Source organism: Dendrobates tinctorius, unplaced genomic scaffold, assembly GCF_039654945.1.
Source record: "Dendrobates tinctorius isolate UK_male_01 unplaced genomic scaffold, ASM3965494v1 ptg000089l, whole genome shotgun sequence".
NCBI lineage: Eukaryota > Metazoa > Chordata > Amphibia > Anura > Dendrobatidae > Dendrobates > Dendrobates tinctorius.
In genome coordinates, this window is record NW_027361757.1 from 15,113,494 (window position 1) to 15,135,402 (window position 21,909).

The 21,909-nt window shown below is 45.0% G+C and overlaps 1 protein-coding gene across 1 annotated transcript in view; it reads right to left on the bottom strand.

Moving 5' to 3' along the window:
• Positions 1-21,909, bottom strand: part of ALOX5 (arachidonate 5-lipoxygenase) — a 165,973-nt gene that overhangs the window by 37,815 nt on the left and 106,249 nt on the right. The window contains exon 9 of the mRNA XM_073585854.1: positions 17,886-17,972. Within this exon, the coding sequence (XP_073441955.1) occupies positions 17,886-17,972 (87 nt within the window). The remainder of the gene's footprint in view (positions 1-17,885; positions 17,973-21,909) is intronic.

The following is a 21,909-nucleotide window of genomic DNA, read 5'->3' on the forward strand; positions in this document are numbered from 1 at the left end:
GCACTGATGCACAGCCGCTGATGGATGATTCTGCTGGTACATTCACTCAGAGCACTACATTGTCCTCGCAGTGTACAGAGCCAGATTTTGACCCTGATGAGACTCAGGTGCCCCTTCCCGCACACTATACCACCATACACGGTGACACGGAGAAAGGTGCACATGACATAGAAGAGGAGGTGATGGATGACCCAGTTGTTGACCCAGATTGGCATCCATTGGGGGAAGAGGGTGCTGCTTCCAATAGCTCAGATGAGGAGCATCCACAGCAGACATCGACATCGCAACAGCTGTTATCTGGCAGGCCCGGAGCACTCCAAAGACAGGTTCCAAACATCAAAAGAGTTGCTGGACAGCTTGTCCAGAGGGTCAAAAGATCACAGCGTGCTAGGCCGCAAAATGTCTGCCAAAGTAGGAAGAGTGCAGTGTGGCACTTTTTTGAACAAAATCCTCATGATCAGGCCAAGGTTATCTGTAAGAAGTGCGCAAAGACCTTTAGCCGAGGGAAAAATCTGAAAAATTTGAATACCAGTTGCATGCTTAGACATTTAACCAGCATGCACTTGCAAGCGTGGACACAACACCAAACCTCAAGTGCCACATGTGCAACTGATCACAACGAAGGTAGTCAGCAACGCTACATTGTTTCCCCCACTGTAAGCCCACCGGTTAGCACAGCAGCAAATGTTGAGGTGTCGTTGCAAGACCACAGCAGTCAGGGAATCCCACTGTTATATCAACGAAAGACTGATTCTAGGCCATCAGAAAGAACACCAACTCCATCACCATCATCAACCCTCTCTCAGTCCGCCCTGTCCACCGCTACTTCCACCATATGCAGCTCTCAAGTCCAGCTCACCCTCCCAGACACTATGAGTAGGTCAAGAAAGTACTCAGTCTCTCATCCGCGTACACTGGGTTTGAACGCCCACATTGCCAAACTAATCTCGTTTGAGATGATGCCCTTTCGGTTGGTGGAAAGCACAGCTTTCCGCGAACTCATGGCCTATGCAGTACCACGCTATGACCTACCCAGTCGCCACTTCTTCTCTCGCAAAGCCATCCCAGCCCTCCACCATCATGTGAAAGACCGCATTGTCCATGCACTCAAGCAGTCAGTGAGCGGAAAGGTGCACCTCACAACTGATGCGTGGTCCAGTCGGCATGGCCAGGGCCGTTACGTGTCCATCACTGCGCACTGGGTTAATGTGGTGGATGCAGGGTCCACAGGGGACAGCGGTGGTGGGACAGTGCTGCCTAGCCCACGGTATAGGAAACAGTTGGCTGTAGGCGTTCGACCCTCCTCCTCCTCCTCCTCCTCCTCCAGAAGCGAAAGCTCGTCCACAGAGCGCAGTCGTACGAGCACTCCATCTGCAGCTGCCACTGTTGCACACGATGTGTCCCCCTATCGAGCAGCTAGTGGAAAGCGTCTGCAGGCTGTGTTGCAGATGATGTGTTTGGGCGACAGACACACTGCCGAGGTGCTGGCCGAGTACTTGAAGCGACAAACTGAGTCATGGCTGGGCAGTGTACATCTTGAGGCAGGCAAGGTAGTTAGTGATAACGGCCGTAATTTTGTGGCAGCCATAGCCCTTTCAAAACTCAGCCACATACCTTGCTTGGCTCATACCTTGAACCTGGTGGTGCAGTGCTTCCTCAAAAATTATCCGGAGTTAACAGCCCTGCTCCAGAAGGTGCGAAGACTGTGCGCGCATATCCGCCGGTCGCCTGTACACTCCGTTCGTATGCAGAAGCTGCAGCGATTGCTCCACCTTCCCAACCACCGCCTCATTATCGACATTGCAACAAGGTGGAACTCCACCCTGCACATGGTGGAGCGGCTGTGCGAGCAGAGGCAGGCCATAATGCATTTGTGGGAGGATACACGGCCAGGCACTTTGAGAGCAGACATGGAGTTGACAGGCGTGCAGTGGTCGAAGCTGAAAGACCTTTGTAAAGTCCTTCAGTGTTTTGAGGAATGCACACGGCTGGTAAGCGCAGACGACGCCATCCTAAGCATGAGCATCCCACTTATGCGTCTGCTCATGCAAACTTTGACGCACCTTAAGGAGCAGGCGTCTGCAGCCAATGTTGATGAGGAGGAAGAGGAGGAGGGAATCCTTGATGACATTCAGCCATTCTCTGCTCAGGGACCTCTCCTGGACGAGGTGGAGGAAGAAGAGGAGGAGGAGGAGGATGATGGGGATGATTACTTAGGGGAGGAGGATGCATCTCGTGGGGCAAGTGAAAATGTTGGCGTGGCAAGGTCTGGTACAGGGTTTGTGCGTGACTGGAGGGATGTGGATTTGCCAGAAAGTGCTCCTCCACCCAGCACTCGCAGTGCATCATTGACACCGGGAACATTGGCCCACATGTCAGATTATGCCTTGCGGATCCTAAAAAGGGACCCCCGCATTGCCAAAATGATGAACGATGACGACTACTGGTTGGCCAGCATCCTGGATCCACGCTATAAAGGCAAATTACAAAACATCATGCCACAGGAGAACCTTGACCTAATATTGGCTAATAAACAAGCAACTCTGGTAAATCGGTTGCTTGAGGCATTCCCAGCACACAGCAGCGGTGATGGTTCTCACACGAGCCGTACGGGCCGGGGGCAGCTTGGCAGAGGTGTTCGTGGTGCACACAGCAGAAGTGGCATTGGAGACAGGGGTTTCATGACAATGTTGTGGACTGATTTTTCAAATACAGCTCACACAACTGGTAATACTGCATCGATGGAAAGTGACAGGAGACAGCAGTTGTCAACTATGGTTACAAACTACTTTTCCTCCCATATCGATGTTCTCCCACACAGGTCATTCCCCTTTGACTATTGGGCCGCTAAACTGGACACCTGGCCTGAATTGGCCCAATATGCCTTACAGGAGCTCGCTTGCCCAGCTGCAAGTGTGCTATCGGAAAGAGTCTTCAGTGCAGCTGGATCAATCCTGACAGAAAAAAGGACCCGTCTGTCAACCCAAAATGTGGATGATCTAACCTTCATTAAAATGAACCACGCATGGGTTTCCAAGGATTTTGTCCCACCTTCCCCTGATGACACATAGGGTGACAGAAAAATGGCTTGCTTTGGTCCACCTCTTCCTGGTACTTCACCTATTTCGCCTTTTGCATCAGCTGAATGTCCAACATCAACATATGCCACTTTCTAAAACTCCCTAACTGTGCTGCCTCCCCCCCCCCCATGGCCGGGGTCACCACCTACCGCACGACACCGTGCGAGTGCCGTTGCCCTGGACAGGTGGGTAGGCCGACTCTTGGGCGCGGGCACTGGCACAGGGTCCCTCATAGTGCAATCAAGTGTCTCTGACGGTGGTGGTGCACACCCGCCGTCAGACACACCGCTGTACTATGAGGGGCCCAGTGCCAGTACCGACGCCCACGAGTGGGCCCCCCTTGCTTGGGCAGGGCCCCAGCATTTGCAATCTTTACCTCTCCCTGCTCCTCCGCTGTGTAATCTGGGCCGTCAAATCCATACTGTGCCTGACACCGTCTGAGCCTGCCTCCTGAGACATATATTTTGAATGTGTACGCTATCCATACATGTTATCCGGGGATACGGTACCCTTTCTAACCTTTGTGCAATCACGTGCAATCCATACTGGGCCTAACACCGTCTGAGCCTGCCTCCTGAGACATATATTTTGAATGTGTATGCTATCCATACATGTTATCCGGGGATACGGTACCCTTTCTAACCTTTGTGCAATCACGTGCAATCCATACTGTGCCTGACACCGTCTGAGCCTGCCTCCTGAGACATATATTTTGAATGTGTACGCTATCCATACATGTTATCCGTGGATACGGTACCCTTTCTAACCTTTGTGCAATCACGTGCAATCCATACTGTGCCTGACACCGTCTGAGCCTGCCTCCTGAGACATATATTTTGAATGTGTACGCTATCCATACATGTTATCCAGGGATACGGTACCCTTTCTAACCTTTGTGCAATCACGTGCAATCCATACTGGGCCTAACACCGTCTGAGCCTGCCTCCTGAGACATATATTTTGAATGTGTACGCTATCCATACATGTTATCCGGGGATACGGTACCCTTTCTAACCTTTGTGCAATCACGTGCAATCCATACTGGGCCTAACACCGTCTGAGCCTGCCTCCTGAGACATATATTTTGAATGTGTACGCTATCCATACATGTTATCCGGGGATACGGTACCCTTTCTAACCTTTGTGCAATCACGTGCAATCCATACTGTGCCTGACACCGTCTGAGCCTGCCTCCTGAGACATATATTTTGAATGTGTACGCTATCCATACATGTTATCCGGGGATACGGTACCCTTTCTAACCTTTGTGCAATCACGTGCAATCCATACTGGGCCTAACACCGTCTGAGCCTGCCTCCTGAGACATATATTTTGAATGTGTACGCTATCCATACATGTTATCCGGGGATACGGTACCCTTTCTAACCTTTGTGCAATCACGTGCAATCCATACTGTGCCTGACACCGTCTGAGCCTGCCTCCTGAGACATATATTTTGAATGTGTACGCTATCCATACATGTTATCCGGGGATACGGTACCCTTTCTAACCTTTGTGCAATCACGTGCAATCCATACTGGGCCTGACACCGTCTGAGCCTGCCTCCTGAGACATATATTTTGAATGTGTACGCTATCCATACATGTTATCCGGGGATACGGTACCCTTTCTAACCTTTGTGCAATCACGTGCAATCCATACTGTGCCTGACACCGTCTGAGCCTGCCTCCTGAGACATATATTTTGAATGTGTACGCTATCCATACATGTTATCCAGGGATACGGTACCCTTTCTAACCTTTGTGCAATCACGTGCAATCCATACTGGGCCTGACACCGTCTGAGCCTGCCTCCTGAGACATATATTTTGAATGTGTACGCTATCCATACATGTTATCCGGGGATACGGTACCCTTTCTAACCTTTGTGCAATCACGTGCAATCCATACTGGGCCTAACACCGTCTGAGCCTGCCTCTTGAGACATATATTTTGAATGTGTACGCTATCCATACATGTTATCCGGGGATACGGTACCCTTTCTAACCTTTGTGCAATCACGTGCAATCCATACTGTGCCTGACACCGTCTGAGCCTGCCTCCTGAGACATATATTTTGAATGTGTACGCTATCCATACATGTTATCCAGGGATACGGTACCCTTTCTAACCTTTGTGCAATCACGTGCAATCCATACTGGGCCTGACACCGTCTGAGCCTGCCTCCTGAGACATATATTTTGAATGTGTACGCTATCCATACATGTTATCCAGGGATACGGTACCCTTTCTAACCTTTGTGCAATCACGTGCAATCCATACTGGGCCTAACACCGTCTGAGCCTGCCTCCTGAGACATATATTTTGAATGTGTACGCTATCCATAAATGTTATCCGGGGATACGGTACCCTTTCTAACCTTTGTGCAATCACGTGCAATCCATACTGGGCCTAACACCGTCTGAGCCTGCCTCCTGAGACATATATTTTGAATGTGTACGCTATCCATACATGTTATCCGGGGATACGGTACCCTTTCTAACCTTTGTGCAATCACGTGCAATCCATACTGTGCCTGACACCGTCTGAGCCTGCCTCCTGAGACATATATTTTGAATGTGTACGCTATCCATACATGTTATCCAGGGATACGGTACCCTTTCTAACCTTTGTGCAATCACGTGCAATCCATACTGGGCCTGACACCGTCTGAGCCTGCCTCCTGAAGGCTGAACGTTTAAATTCCTATTTTGCATCTGTTTTCTCTCAGAAAGGAAATGTAACACCAACTGTTATTCACTGTCCTATTAAGGGAATAGAAGAATCCAGGATATCTATAAACAGAAAGATAGTGAGGAAACACTTAGCTAACCTAAATGAATTCAAGTCTCCAGGTCCAGATGAATTACACCCCAGAGTACTGAAGGAGAGAGCAGAAGAAATTTTTGAACCCCTCTCCATAATCTTTGAAAATTCTTGGAGAACAGGAGAAGTGCCAGAAGACTGGAGAAGAGCAAATGTTGTTCCTATCTTCAAAAAGGGGAAGAAGGTGAACCCAGGCAACTATAGGCCGGTGAGTCTGACTTCTATACCAGGAAAGATCTTTGAACAAATTATTAAACAACATGTATGTCAGTACCTGGATAAGAATGAAGTGATTAACCAGAGTCAGCATGGGTTTGTAACTAATAAGTCATGTCAGACTAACTTAATTTCCTTCTATGACGGTATCACTGATTGGGTGGATCAAGGAAATGCTGTAGATATAGTATATCTTGACTTCAGCAAAGCATTTGACAAAGTCTCTCATACAATCCTTATTGAAAAAATGACTAAGTATGGAATGGACAAGGCAACTGTTAGGTGGATTCATAACTGGCTTAGTGATCGGACCCAAAGAGTGGTCGTAAATGGCTGCACATCCAGTTGGAAGAATGTCTCAAGTGGGGTACCACAGGGCTCTGTCCTGGGCCCTGTATTGTTCAACATCTTTATCAACGATTTAGATGAAGGCATTGAGGGTAAACTGATTAAATTTGCTGATGACACAAAGCTAGGAGGGATAGCTAATACTAGAGAAGAGAGAGAGAGGATTCAAAAAGATTTAAATAAACTGGAGAAGTGGGCAGCAACTAACAGAATGGTTTTTAACAGGGAGAAATGCAAAGTACTACATCTGGGCAATAAAAATGAAAAAAGCATATATAGAATGGGAGGAATAGGGCTAAGTGACAGCACATGTGAAAAAGACTTGGGTATACTAATAGATCACAGACTGAATATGAGTCAACAGTGTGATGCAGCAGCAAAAAAGGCAAATGCAATTCTAGGATGTATTAACAGAAGCATACAGTCTAGATCACGTGAAGTCATTATTTCCCTCTACTCCTCTTTGGTCAGACCTCATCTGGAATATTGTGTCCAGTTTTGGGCACCACATTTTAAAAAAGACATCAACAAACTGGAGCAAGTTCAGAAAAGAGCGACCAGAATGGTGACCGGTCTGCAAACCCTGTCTTATGAGGAAAGGTTGCAGGATTTGGGAATGTTTAGTTTGCAAAAGAGAAGACTGAGAGGAGACTTAATAGCTGTCTACAAATATCTAAAGGGCTGTCACATTGTAGAAGGATCAACTTTATTCTCATTTGCACAAGGAGAGACTAGAAGCAATGGGATGAAACTGAATGGGAGGAGACACAGATTAGATATTAGAAAAAACTTTTTGACAGTTAGAGTGATCAATGAGTGGAACAGGCTGCCACGAGAAGTTGTGAGTTCTCCTTCAATGGAAGTCTTCAAACAGAGGCTGGACAGACATCTGACTGGGATGATTTAGCGAATCCTGCTTTGAGCAGGGGGTTGGACCAGATGGCCCAGGAGGTCCCTTCCAACTCTACGATTCTATGATTCTATGATTCCTGAGACATATATTTTGAATGTGTACGCTATCCATACATGTTATCCGGGGATACGGTACCCTTTCTAACCTTTGTGCAATCACGTGCAATCCATACTGGGCCTAACACCGTCTGAGCCTGCCTCCTGAGACATATATTTTGAATGTGTACGCTATCCATACATGTTATCCGGGGATACGGTACCCTTTCTAACCTTTGTGCAATCACGTGCAATCCATACTGTGCCTGACACCGTCTGAGCCTGCCTCCTGAGACATATATTTTGAATGTGTACGCTATCCATACATGTTATCCAGGGATACGGTACCCTTTCTAACCTTTGTGCAATCACGTGCAATCCATACTGGGCCTGACACCGTCTGAGCCTGCCTCCTGAGACATATATTTTGAATGTGTACGCTATCCATACATGTTATCCAGGGATACGGTACCCTTTCTAACCTTTGTGCAATCACGTGCAATCCATAGTGGGCGTGAGAACGGCTGGCGAGCTGTTAAGCAAGCTACAGCACCTGTCCGGACAAGTACAGGGATTCCCTAGCAAGGAGACTTATTTGATTGTTTTCAATGTTGGGACAGCAATTTTTGGGGAGCACTATACTCTGGAGAATGATAGATGGGGCCCACCATACACTGGAACATTCCAAAGGTGGACATCAGACACTGGAGCAGCATTTACAGGGCCCATTATACACTAGAGCATTAGAAATGGGGCCCATTATGTTTGGAGCATTATTTGGGCCCATAAGACAGTGGAGCTTCATCCATGGGGACCAACATATACTGTAGCATTATGTGGAGCTCATCATATACTGTTTCAAACATTATATGGGACCAATGATTCTGTATGGAGAAATAGATGGGCCTCGTCATGAGATGTAAAAAGTGAGGTATTTTTCATTGTACTATACCGCTATTTATCTGCTGTATCGGAGCATGATGAGTTGTGGTATGTGTTAAAGGGGCGCTCTTTCGCCCAGGGCACATGAAAACCTGCAGCCAGCCCTCCCCCCCCCCACAACTTTAGCCAAATAACCCCCATTTTTCAGTGCGTAACTTGTATTATGAAGTTAATTAAGGTTGACAAGCTTAAGTAAGAAGAATTGATGCTTTTGGCATTCAAATGGGCACTGTAGGTGTGTTTCCTGTCCTCCTCTCACTGCCGACTTTTATTCCCCATTGACTTACATTGGGTTTCGTGTTTCGGGACGACCCCGACTTTTCCCTATAATCGGACGATCTTGCTCGACCCGACTTTTCCAAAAGTCGGGTTTCACGAAACAAAACGCGACCCTAAAAAACCAAAAGTCGCTCAACTCTAGACCCGAGTATAAGGCGACCCCCCTAATTTTGCCACAAAAACTGGGAAAACTTATTGACTTGGGAAAACTTATTGACTCGCGTATAAGCCTAGGGTGGAAAATGCAGCAGCTACTGGTAAATTTCAAAAATAAAAAAAGATATCAATAAAAGTAAAATTAATTGAGACTTCAGTAAGTTAAATGTTTTTGAATATCCATATTGAATCAGGAGCCCCATATAATGCTCCATACATTTCATGATGGCCCCATAAGATGCTCCATACAAAATACACCCCATATAATGCTGCACAAAGGTTAATAATGCCCCCAATAAGATGCTCCATAGAATAATATGCCCCATATAATGCTCCATAAAGGTTATGGCCCCATAAGATGCTCCATAGAATATACCCCATAAGATGCTCCATAAATTATTCCCCCATAAGATGCTCCATAGTTTATTCCCCCATAAGATGCTTCATAAAATGCTCCATAGATTATGCCCCATAAGATGCTCCATAGATTATGCCCCATAAAATGCTTCATAGATTATGCCCCCATAAGATGCTTCATAGATTATGCCCCAATAAGATGCTCCATAGATTATGCCCCCATAAAATGCTCCATAGATTATGCCCTCATATGCTGCTCCATAGATTATGCCCCCATATGCTGCCCCATAGATTTTGCCCCCATATGCTGCCCCATAGATTATGCCCCCATATGCTGCCCCATAGAATATGCCCCCATATGCTGCTCCATAGAATATGCCCCTATATGCTGCCCCCTTATGCTGCTCCATAGACTAAGCCCCCATATGCTGCCCCATAGAATATGCCCCCATATGCTGACCCATAGAATATTCCCTCATATGCTTCCCCATAGAATATGCCCCCATATGCTGCCCCCATAAGATGCATCATATATTATGCCCACATATGCTGCTGCTGCAAAATAATGCCATACTCACCTCTCCTGCTCAGGACCCAGCACCTGAGATATTCACCTATCCGGGGTCCATCGCTGCTCACTGCTGTCTGCCTCTTCCTGTGTCAGTGACTATTCAGCCAGCAGAGGGCACGGCGCACACTAACCACGTAACCGCGCCCTCTGCTGCCTAAACGTCACTGACACAGGATGCAGCAGACAGCGGTGAGCAGCGATGGACCCGGGACAGGTGAATATTGGATATACTTACCCCCCTCCTGGCGTGGTCTATGCAGCCCCGCTTCTCAGACTCCCACTGTCTCCGGCAGATCTTCCTTCAGCGGTCACGTGGTACCGCTCATTAAACTCATGAATATGCGCAGGAAGGGAGACCGTGAGAGAAGCGGGGGGGCTGCAGAGACCACGCCGGGGGGGGTCAATATGATCTCTGACACCTCCACTCCCCCTCCCCGCCAACCCCCAGGTATATGACTCGTGTATAAGCCAAGAGGGGGACTTTCAGCCCAAAAAAATGGGCTGAAAATCTTGGCTTATACACAAGTATATGCGGTATATATCCTACTATTTTTCTTTTTGTTCACTTTTGAACATATTGTCAGTTGGGTTTGAGTGTTGCGTTGTTATAACTGATTTAGTTGTACAGTATATGTAATACATGCAATTTTCAGGGTATTCTTCCTTTTCTTTTTTTTCAGTAGGCCTGTACTTCTTTCATTCCCTTTTAGCAGGCTTTTTCCGCCAGCATTCTCTGTACTTTATGCTCAAATTCACGTTTTCTTACTAGACATTATATTTTGATCTTATATTACATGTTTCTTATAATGTGCCATCTTTTGTTTTTTTACACAGTTGTTTAAAAAAGTGATTGCCCCTTCCTGATTTTCTATTCTTTTGCATGTTTGTCATGCTTAAATGTTTCAGATCAACAAACAATTTTAAATATTAGACATAGATAACACAAGTAAACACAAAATGCAGTTTTTAACTTAAGGTCTTTATTATTAAGGGAATAAAAAACAAACCTACAGGGCCCTGTGTGAAAAAGTGAAGGCCCCCCCTCTTTAAAACATAAATTAACTGTATTTATATCACATCTTTGGAAAGCTAAGTTCAAATTCCCTAGCTACACCCAGGCCTTATTACTGCCACACCTGTTCTCAATCAAGAAATCACTTAAATAGAACCTTCCTGACAAAGTGAAGCAGACCTAAAGATCCACAAAAGTCAGAAATCATGCTGCAATCTAAAGAAATTCTGGAACAAATGAGAAACAAAGTAAATCAGATCTATCAGTCTGGAAAAGGTTATAAAGCCATTTCTAAAGTGTGATGACTCCTGGAGTGGACTCTCTGGGTCGTGACACCAACCCTCCCAGGGCGAACTGACCTAGTGAAGACCACCCCCTATACAGGGAGTGTCAGGGGCAAGCCCCAGGGGGTGAGGCACCACGACTGCTGGCACCAGGCGGCCGGCTCACAGGAGCCACATGTGGGTGAGTGTGTCTGCAGGAACGTGAAAAGCGTGGACACGGGAACACGTGGTATACAGAGACTTCATACGCCCGGGTGTGAGTGAAGCAGGATGCATGCAAGGAGCACGTCAGAGCACTGAGTCAGGCAGCAGGTGTGCCAGGAGGTGTAACAGAGTACAGGAGCAGGGTGTGTGCCAGAGGGCACAACTGAGCATAAGACAGAGTGCAGGATTGGTACGTGTGCCAGTAGGCACAACAGAGTAAGAGACAGAGTACAGGATCAGAGCATGTGCCAGGAGGCACAACTGGGTATGAGACAAAGCACAGGGTCCGAGTGTGTGCCAGGAGGCACAACTGAGTATAAGACAAAGCATGGAATCAGAGTGTGTGCCAGGAGGCACAACTGAGCATAAGACAGAGCACGGAATCAGAGTGTGTGCCAGGAGGCACAACTGAGTATGAGACAGAGTACAGGATCAGAGCATGTGCCAGGAGGCACAACTGAGTATGAGACAGAGTACAAGATCAGAGCATGTGCCAGGAGGCACAACTGAGTATGAGACAGAGTACAAGATCAGAGCATGTGCCAGGAGGCACAACTGAGTATGAGACAGAGTACAGGGTCAGAGCGTGTGCCAGGAGGCACAACCACGTACAAGGCAGAGTGCAGGTTCAGAGCGTGTGCCAAGAGGCACAACAGAGTGCAAGGCAGGGGACCTGAATACAGCGCACAGCCAGGCAGGGACACGGCAGACCAAGCCAGGAAGCACAACAATAATCAGGCACCTCCCCTAGGAAGAGGATAGCACATGATCACGAGAGCTTCCTGGGTCAAGTCCTCCAGTACCATAGAGAGGACTGACCTGGAGACCGAACTGAGAAAAGCGCGCAAGCGCAGACATAACATGGAGGAGACAGGGACCTAGGTACGAGAGGTGCGTGTGCACACCCGGCGGGACCCCCGGAGTGACCGCGGCTCCGGAAGAGATGACGTCGGGACCGAGGTCCCGCCCCCAGGTGAGCGCGGCGTGACATAAAGCTTTGGCATTCCAGCAAACCACAGTAAGAGCCATAGTCCACAAATGGCAAAAACGTGGAACAGTGGTGAACCATCCTAGGAGTGGACGGCTGACCAAAATTACCCCAAGAGTGAAGCGATGACTCATCCAAGAGGTCATAAAAGAACCCACAACTACATTTAAAGAACTGCAGACCTCACTTGCCTCAGTTAAGGTCAGTATTCATGACTCCACCATAAGAAAGAAAATGGGAAAAATGTTCCAAGATGAAAACCACTGCTGAGAAATAAGAAAATAAAGGCTCGTGTCAGTTTTGCCAGTATATATCCTGGTGATTCCCAAGACTTTTGGGAGAATACTCTGTGGACTGACGAGACAAAAGTTGAACTTTTTGGAAGGTGTATGACCCATTACATTTGGCATAGAAGTAACACAGCATTTCAGAAAAGGAACATTATACCAACAGTAAAATATGGTGGTATTGTGATGGTCTGGGGCTGTTTTGCTGCTTCAGGATCTGGAAGACTTGCTGTGGTAAATGGAACCATGAATTCTGCTGTCTACCAAAAAATCCTGAAGGAGAATCCATCTGTTTGTGACCTCCAGCTGAATCGAATTGCACTTGGGTTATGCAGCAGGACAATGATCCAAAACACACCAGCAATGAATGGCTTAAGAAAAACAAAATTAAGACTTTGGAGTGGCCTAGTCAAGGTCCTTAATTCAATTGAGATGCTGTTGCATGACCTCAACCCCTTAATGTCCATTGACGTGCACAGTCCGTCATGGCAGGAGGTAACTTTCCGCACCACGACGGACTATGCACGTCATCCCTTTGAACTGTCACTGCGTGTAAACACGCTGGAGCATTGCAATGTATTATACCTAAAGTGAAAGTCCCATGAAGGGACAAGGTAAAAAAAAACTTTTTAAAAAAATGTAAAAAAATAAAAAAGAATTAAAAAATCCCCTAAAAATTCACATTTTTATGTAAAAAAATAAAATAAAAAAAATGAAACAAAAAAATACACATTTGGTATCGCCGCGTCTGTAAAAACCTCATCTATAAAAGCATCACCCTAGTTAACAAAAGTAGCCGAATGAATTCTGAGGTATTCAGAGCCATACTGTGTGTTCAGATCCAGCCAAATGCCGCCAAACTGATTGGTCGTCGTTTCATACTACAGATGGACAATGACCCAAAACATAAAGCCAAAGCAACCCAGGAATTTATTAAAGCAAAGAAGTGGAATATTCTTGAATGGCCAAGTCAGTCACCTGATCTCAACCCAATTGAGCATGCATTTCACTTGGACTAAACTTCAGACAGAAAGGCCCACAAACAAACAGCAACTGAAAACCACCGCAGTGAAGGCCTGGCAAAGCATCAAAAAGGAGGAAACACAGCGTCTGGTGATGTCCATGAGTTCAAGACTTCAGGCAGTCATTGCCAACAAAGGGTTTTCAACCAAGTACTAGAAATGAACATTTTATTTACAATTATTTAATCTGTCCAATTACTTTTGGTCCCTTTAAAAACAGGGTGGCACATGTTAAGGCGCTGAGACTCCTAAACCCTTCATCCAATTTTAATGTGGATACCCTCAAATGAAAGCTGAAAGTCTGAACTTCAACTGCATCTGAATTGTTTTGCTTAAAATTCATTGTGGTAATGTCTAGAACCAAAATTAGAAAAATGTTGTCTCTGTCCAAATATATATGGACCCAACTGTAACTTTGTTTGCCCTTTTTTTCTTTATACAATTTACCATGATTTTATATATGTACTGTATATTTTTGTGACCCTATCTCTTATCAATATGGGTGTTTTCTTTCAATTTTTCTTAAATCAATAGTGTCTTATAAATTTGGGTTATTAGCATTGTCTTCACTTTGCATCCTGTGGTTGCTTATTAATTTCTGCCAAATAGCTCCACCTTGTGGACTTTGACAGTATCATCTTATATATATGATTTGCTAGTTTTTTTATTTGTTCTTCTTTTTTTGGTCCTTCTGACATGGTAGGCTAGTTTCACACTTGTGTTACGAGGCGCAGCACACGGCCGCCGTGCAGCTCCGCCTCCTGCCACGTCCCCTCCGGTCAGCTCCTCCTATGGGTGCATGACACTGCATACGACCTGTGTACCCTATCTTTAGCATTGGGTATGCAGGCCATGCGCTGGTATGCTTTTGGAAGCGCATGTGCCCTTTTGACGGTGCGCCAACGTGCGCCACATGCAGCGTGATGCATTTTGGTGCGCTCGGCGCACCGTTAAAAGGGCGCATGCACCTCCAAAAGCATACCAGCGCATGGCCTGCATACCCAATGCTAAAGATAGGGTACGCAGGTCGCATGCAGCGTTATGCACCCATAGGAGGAGCTGACCGGAGGGGGCGTGGCAGGGGGTGGAGCTGCACGGCGGCCGTGCGCTGCGCCTCCTAACACAAGTGTGAAACTAGCCATATACATTCTTTCCAACACAGTGATCTCATTTTTGCTCTCTGGACAAACATTTACCTAGTACCATTTCTCTATGTCCGAGTTTATTATTTGTGTATGGTGGTGATTTGCTAATCTATTTCATTCAACAAGTTTGAATTTTATAACTGTCCTCTTCCCCCCTTTTGTTTTTTTGGAATATACACTTGTCCTGTGTGGTTTGGGGTGTTATATGCTATCACGCACCCTAGTATTTACATGTGTATACTTACTATTGTTGTTTTTACTACTCTGTACTCACCCGTCTTCTTTAGTGCCACCATATAACCATTGTTTGCTAATAAAGGTTTTTTTTTACTTTTAACTTTCCTGTTCTGACTTCTTTATGACTACAAGTTTAATTTTCGTCCTTTGGGCACATTTCTAGTCTGTGTAGGGACCAGTAGGGTGTGGGTGGGGTGCGGCTTCTCTATGTTGTAGACTTCATTAGTCCCGGTACCCGTGTATGAGTGAATTATGTGCATAGCACAAATCTGCCTCCATCTACCAGGATAATGAAGATAGAATGAGGGTGAACATTTCAGCAAGACAATGATCCCACACACTCAGTCAATTGGTTTCAGAGAGAAAAAATCACAGCCTATCAGCTGACCTGAATCCGATAGAAAATAAATGGAAGGAACTAAAGCTCAGAATTCATAGAAGGATCCCATGGAAATTTTAGGATTTGAAGAATGTTTTTGTGGAAGAATGAACCAAAATCACACTTGAGCAATGCATGAAACTAGTTTCTCCATACAGGAGACATCTTGAAGTTATCACCAACAAAGGCTTTTGTACGAAATATTAACTAAATTTCACTACGTGTGTTTGATACGTTTTCACTGTGTCATTTCTCATTATTACTCATATCTTAATTTATGGACATCTATGGTTTGATTTGCCTGTATGGATTAGATGGGATGTTGTCGACATCTGGTTAGAATTTCATGCCAACAGCACCTTTAGAAAACATTTGGAAGAAAATGGAGGGTGCGTCTTATAGTCCGTATGTACTTGCTGTGGCTGTGGATGGGGAGCGGCAGCGGCGGAGCAGCGGGTCACAAGAGGCAGGAGCCGGCTGCTGCGGTTAACACCTGCTAAAGAGAAATGAATATTCACTACTCACCATGCCCATGAGAGAGGAGAGCAGTGAATATTAATTTCTCTATGAAAGCGGACGAACATGCTGTAAACCGCAGCCACCTGCTTCCTGCAGCTGTCGGGTGATGACATGTGCCCACTACTAAAGGGAATGAATATTCACTGCTCTCTGCTCCTTTAGGCATGGAGAGCAGTGAATATTCATTGATCTTTAATAGCGGGCACAGTAGTCATAGCTGCCGGCTTCCTACAGCTGCCGAGAGATCACATGTGCCGCTATTAAAGAGAATGAATATTCACTGCTCTCCATGCCCATGGGAGTGGAGATCAGTGAATATTCATTCATTTAAGCAACAGGCACACTTCAGAGCCCAGCCGTTGCAGGAAGCCAACAGCGGTGGATACTGTGCTCGCTATTAAAGTTCAATGAATATTTACTGCTTCAATCGCCCATAGTCCTGACGTGGGGAGCAGTGAGTTTTCCGGCAGCTGTCCTCTGCTTTTAAGCAGCACATGACGTCACTGCCATGCACTACCTACAAGCATAAATCAGCTGCCAGCATCAGAATAGGATGTTGCGAGGGAGCGCAGGGAAGGTTAGTAGAATGGTTTATGTTTTTTTTATGTTTTTCTGATGGTGGCCATGCATATCAGGATAGGGATGAGGGGGTCATACATACCAGGAAAGGGATGAGGGAACCATGCATACCAGGAAAGGGATGAGGGAACCATGCATTACAGGATAGGGATGAGGGGGTCATGCATACCAGGATAGGGATGAGGGGGCCATACATACCAGGAAAGGGATGAGGGGGCCATACATACCAGGAAAGGGATGAGGGAACCATGCATACCAGGATAGGGATGAGGGGGCCATGCATACCAGAATAGGGATGAAGTGGCCATGCATACCAGGATAGGGATGAGGGGGCCATACATACCAGGAAAGGGATGAGGGAACCATGCATACCAGGATAGGGATGAGGGGACCATGCATACCAGGATAGGGATGAGGGGGCCATACATACCAGGAAAGGGATGAGGGAACCATGCATACCAGAATAGGGATGAAGTGGCCATGCATACCAGGATAGGGATGAGGGGGCCATGCATACCAGAATAGGGATGAAGTGGCCATGCATACCAGGATAGGGATGAGGGGGCCATACATACCAGGAAAGGGATGAGGGGACCATGCATACCAGGATAGGGATGAGGGGACCATGCATACCAGGATAGGGATGAGGGGGCCATACATACCAGGAAAGGGATGAGGGGGCCATACATACCAGGAAAGGGATGAGGGAACCATGCATACCAGGATAGGGATGAGGGGGCCATGCATACCAGAATAGGGATGAAGTGGCCATGCATACCAGGATAGGGATGAGGGGGCCATACATACCAGGAAAGGGATGAGGGGACCATGCATACCAGGATAGGGATGAGGGGGCCATACATACCAGGAAAGGGATGAGGGAACCATGCATACCAGAATAGGGATGAAGTGGCCATGCATACCAGGAAAGGGATGAGGGAACCATGCATACCAGGATAGGGATGAGGGGACCATGCATACCAGGATAGGGATGAGGGGGCCATACATACCAGGAAAGGGATGAGGGAACCATGCATACCAGAATAGGGATGAAGTGGCCATGCATACCAGGATAGGGATGAGGGGGCCATGCATACCAGAATAGGGATGAAGTGGCCATGCATACCAGGATAGGGATGAGGGGGCCATACATACCAGGAAAGGGATGAGGGGACCATGCATACCAGGATAGGGATGAGGGGACCATGCATACCAGGATATGGAAAATTACTACAGAATTGACCACATTTTTTGCTTCAATTTTTTTGTATTTTCCCCCTCTAAAGCCTAGGTGCATCTTATATTCCCAAAAAATATGGCATTTCACCCGTTTTATGTTGTTGATATATTTTTCTATATCACCATATCCTTAACTTATATAACAGAAACATACAGAAAAATATATACTGCTAATAGTACAAAAACCATAGTAATAGTAGAATATAATACCTTTCTACATCATTAGCAAGTAACAAAAGCTGCATAATAAAATGCATATGAATCAAACCTTATCGAAGAGGCCACATTCACAAATGAGCTGCTCCCGTGCCTTCGTGTTGATTGCTATAGTGAATCTTACATGTGGTATCAGAAGCTGAAACATAAAATGAGGTGCACATTAAAGCATTCAGGGGGAGATTTATTAAAACTAATACAAAGAGAAGGAAGAGTAGCCAATAACAACCATATTCCAGCTGTGAAGCCATTTTTCAAATGAAAAAGTCATCAATAGGCAAAATTGTTCAACTTTTCTGTTCTCCTACTTTAGATAAATCTTCCGTGTTATAATACATATCTACACTCACTGGCCACTTTATTAGGTACACCTGTCCAACTGTGTGTTAAGACTTAATTTCTAATCAGCCAATCACATGGCGGCAACTCAGTGCATTTAGGCATGTAGACATGGTCAAGACAATCTCCTGCAGTTCAAACCGAGCATCAGTATGGGGAAGAAAGGTGATTTGAGTGCCTTTGAACGTGGCATGATTGTTGGTGCCAGAAGGGCTGGTCTGAGTATTTCAGAAACTGCTGATCTACTGGGATTTTCTCGCACAACCATCTCTAGGGTTTACAGAGAATGGTCCGAAAAAGAAAAAAAATCCAGTGAGCGGCAGTTCTGTGGCCGGAAATGCCTTGTTGATGCCAGAGGTCAGAGGAGAATGGGCAGACTGGTTCGAGCTGATAGAAAGGCAACAGTGACTCAAATTGCCACCCGTTACAACCAAGGTAGGCAGAAGAGCATCTCTGAACGCACAGTGCGTCGAACTTTGAGGCAGATGGGCTACAGCAGCAGAAGACCACACTGGGTACCACTCCTCTCAGCTAAGAACAGGAAACTGAGGCTACAATTTGCACAAGCTCATCGAAATTGGACAGTAGAAGATTGGAAAAACGTTGCCTGGTCTGATGAGTCTCGATTTCTGCTGCGACATTCGGATGGTAGGGTCAGAATTTGGCGTAAACAACATGAAAGCATGGATCCATCCTGCCTTGTATCAACGGTTCAGGCTGGTGGTGGTGGTGTCATGGTGTGGGGAATTTTTTCTTGGCACTCTTTGGGCCCCTTGGTACCAATTGAGCATCGTTGCAACGCCACAGCCTACCTGAGTATTGTTGCTGACCATGTCCATCCCTTTATGACCACAATGTACCCAACATCTGATGGCTACTTTCAGCAGGATAATGCGCCATGTCATAAAGCTCGAATCATCTCAGATTGGTTTCTTGAACATGACAATGAGTTCACTGTACTCAAATGGCCTCCTCAGTCACCAGATCTCAATCCAATAGAGCATCTTTGGGATGTGGTGGAACGGGAGATTCGCATCAGGGATGTGCAGCCGACAAATCTGCGCCAACTGTGTGATGCCATCATGTCAATATGGTCCAAAATCTCTGAGGAATGCTTCCAGCACCTTGTTGAATCTCTGCCACGAAGAATTGAGGCAGTTCTGAAGGCAAAAGGGGGTCCAACCCCTTACTAGCATGGTGTACCTAATAAAGTGGCCAGTGAGTGTATATATAATACCATTTAAAGCTTAATTGATAGTTTTATTTAATTTGTTATCAATGTTTTTCATTCAGAGTCTAGAGCATTTTTTTCGGGGCCCTTAACAGTTCATGTTTTCTGGATCTCCTCAGTATTGCACAGGTGATTAAAGTAATAAGACATCAGAAACTGTGAAATACTAAGGAAATCCTGAAAACACGATCTGTTTGGGGCCGTGAGGACTGGAGTTTGGGAGCTATTGGTGTAGAGTGAAAAGAAATGCAGCTTTCCTTTTATTGCGCTATTACTACTAAAGCCTGGTTGAGATAAGTGTATAAAAAATTGATTTTCATTCAGAAAACTCAGACAATTGTCATCTGCATTCCACTCATGTGCCATCCATGTGCCTATTTTTTTTCACATTCGTGTAATATCCCTGTGGTGTCAGTATTTATAAATCAACAGTTTAAAATGTACATTATCAAATTCAGTTTCCTATGCTAGCTGTAAAAATACGATTTTAAGGCTCTGATTTTCTTTTTACATACCCATAGGCTTGTATAGGCAAGTCTCATCTGAAATAAGGAAGATATAGCAATAGTGCATGCAACGACTGTCATCCAAACGACCATATTGTATAACATTGATAAGTGTGTTATCGGGATTTTAACTCGGACGGGACATGTCTGAATAAACCTTTAGGCCACATGCATTATTGAGTATTTGGTCACTTTTTTAACTCAGTATTTGGAAACCAAAACCAGGAGTGGAACAACCAGAGGAAAAGTATAATAGAAACACATCACATGCATTTTTTTCCCACTCCTGGTTTAGGCTTACAAATACTGAGGTAAAAAACTCACCAAATACTTGGCCATACAAGACCGATTTAAATAATAACTAACTAAAAGACACAGGCACAATTAGTAGTGGATGAAAAGTGGCCGTGAGTTTATTTTGGGATCATGGATCATGAAAAGCGACAATCTTAATTCTAGCACCGGAACCACTTTGATCAGTCTTTGATCTTCTCACCAACAAAATTAAGAAATTGTTGTGTAGCTCAATATCAGATACCATTAAACCGGATGGCATCGATTTTTTTGCGGAAATGAGTTCGCCTATTCGGAGAGCACCAAAAGAGGCAATTACAAAGGCAGAAGAAAAAAATAAATCTTCATAATAGTTCGTGCAAACCTTATGAAGGGAAAGACAGAGGTCTTTTAACAAAGCGTGAGAAATCGGACGTCTAGAGTCAGGTTTAAAATTAGCTCTTTTAAAACCTTTTAAAAACTGCTTTAATGGAAAAAATGACGTTAGAGGTTGACAATCAAAAATTTTTAGAAAAAATGATACACCTGAGATCGAGGAGGACAAACCTTTCCGAATTAAATATTCCGCAAAACCTAAACCAGATGAAGAGCTAGATATTTTATGATCAATATTAGATAAGTTACAAAAACTAAACCATTCAAGCCATGCGGCCGAATAATCGGCCCATGATCTATCCGACAAGGATTGCTCGATAAAATATGGTATCAGACCACTATCAAGTCCCAGAAGTCTTGAGGGCAATGGGTTGCCTCGATGTCTGCATTTGGAACCTGTTGGGAAAAGATTAATCGTTGGCTTGAGAATAATGAATTGGTAGCTAACTTCAAATGGCTAGAACCAAAACTCACTTTAAGCAGAATATTAAATTTCAAGCATAGTAACGTCAATTGTCTCAAAATTCGTGCAGCCCATAAATTTTTTGAAGATAAAGTGTTGATTGACATAAGGAAACCCTGGTTTTCAGACAGCAAGTTGATTCTAGAATTCTGAAAGAAAGAGCCCCAAAGTTAAATACCCATAAAGACTGAAAGTAATTCGAGTACAAATCTATTTTTTCTTACCTCGATAGAAATCCAAGGTAAAGGAAGAAGTTGAACAGTCCAATGTGAATTAAATATCATTGCACAAAATGCAGAATTGTGAACCGAGAAAGAAAACGGCAAAGAGTCGGCTGACTTAAAGTCGGACTGCCAACAAGACTTTCCATTAAAATCGGATAAAAATCTTAGCCAGATAATGGCATCTTTCTTTAAATCAGAACAAATTTGAACATGGGCATTTGGGGAAGATAGACCTTTTGTGGCCTCATGAAGGCGCCTGGAAAATGGCCTACCCATCGGAATATTTCTTATTGCAAAATTAAGTAAGCCCAGTAAAGATTGCAAGTCTTTCAAAGTAGATTTTTCTTTATTAATAAATTTTGATAAAGCATTGCGAAGTTTAAGAACTTTATCAGGCGGAAGCCTCGATTCCATCTTGGAAGAATCCAAAGTTATCCCAAGGAATTCAATGCAATTGGAGGGAAAAAACATTTTTTCATGCGCAATGGGTACTCCAAAATAATCGCACAACCTAATGAAAGTGGATAAAGCACTAAAACAGTCTGTAGATGAAGCTGGACCTACAAATAAAAAATCATCCAAATTATGCAATTATGCCTACATTTCGTATATTGGACTCCAAAACCCAGTGAAGAAAAATTCTC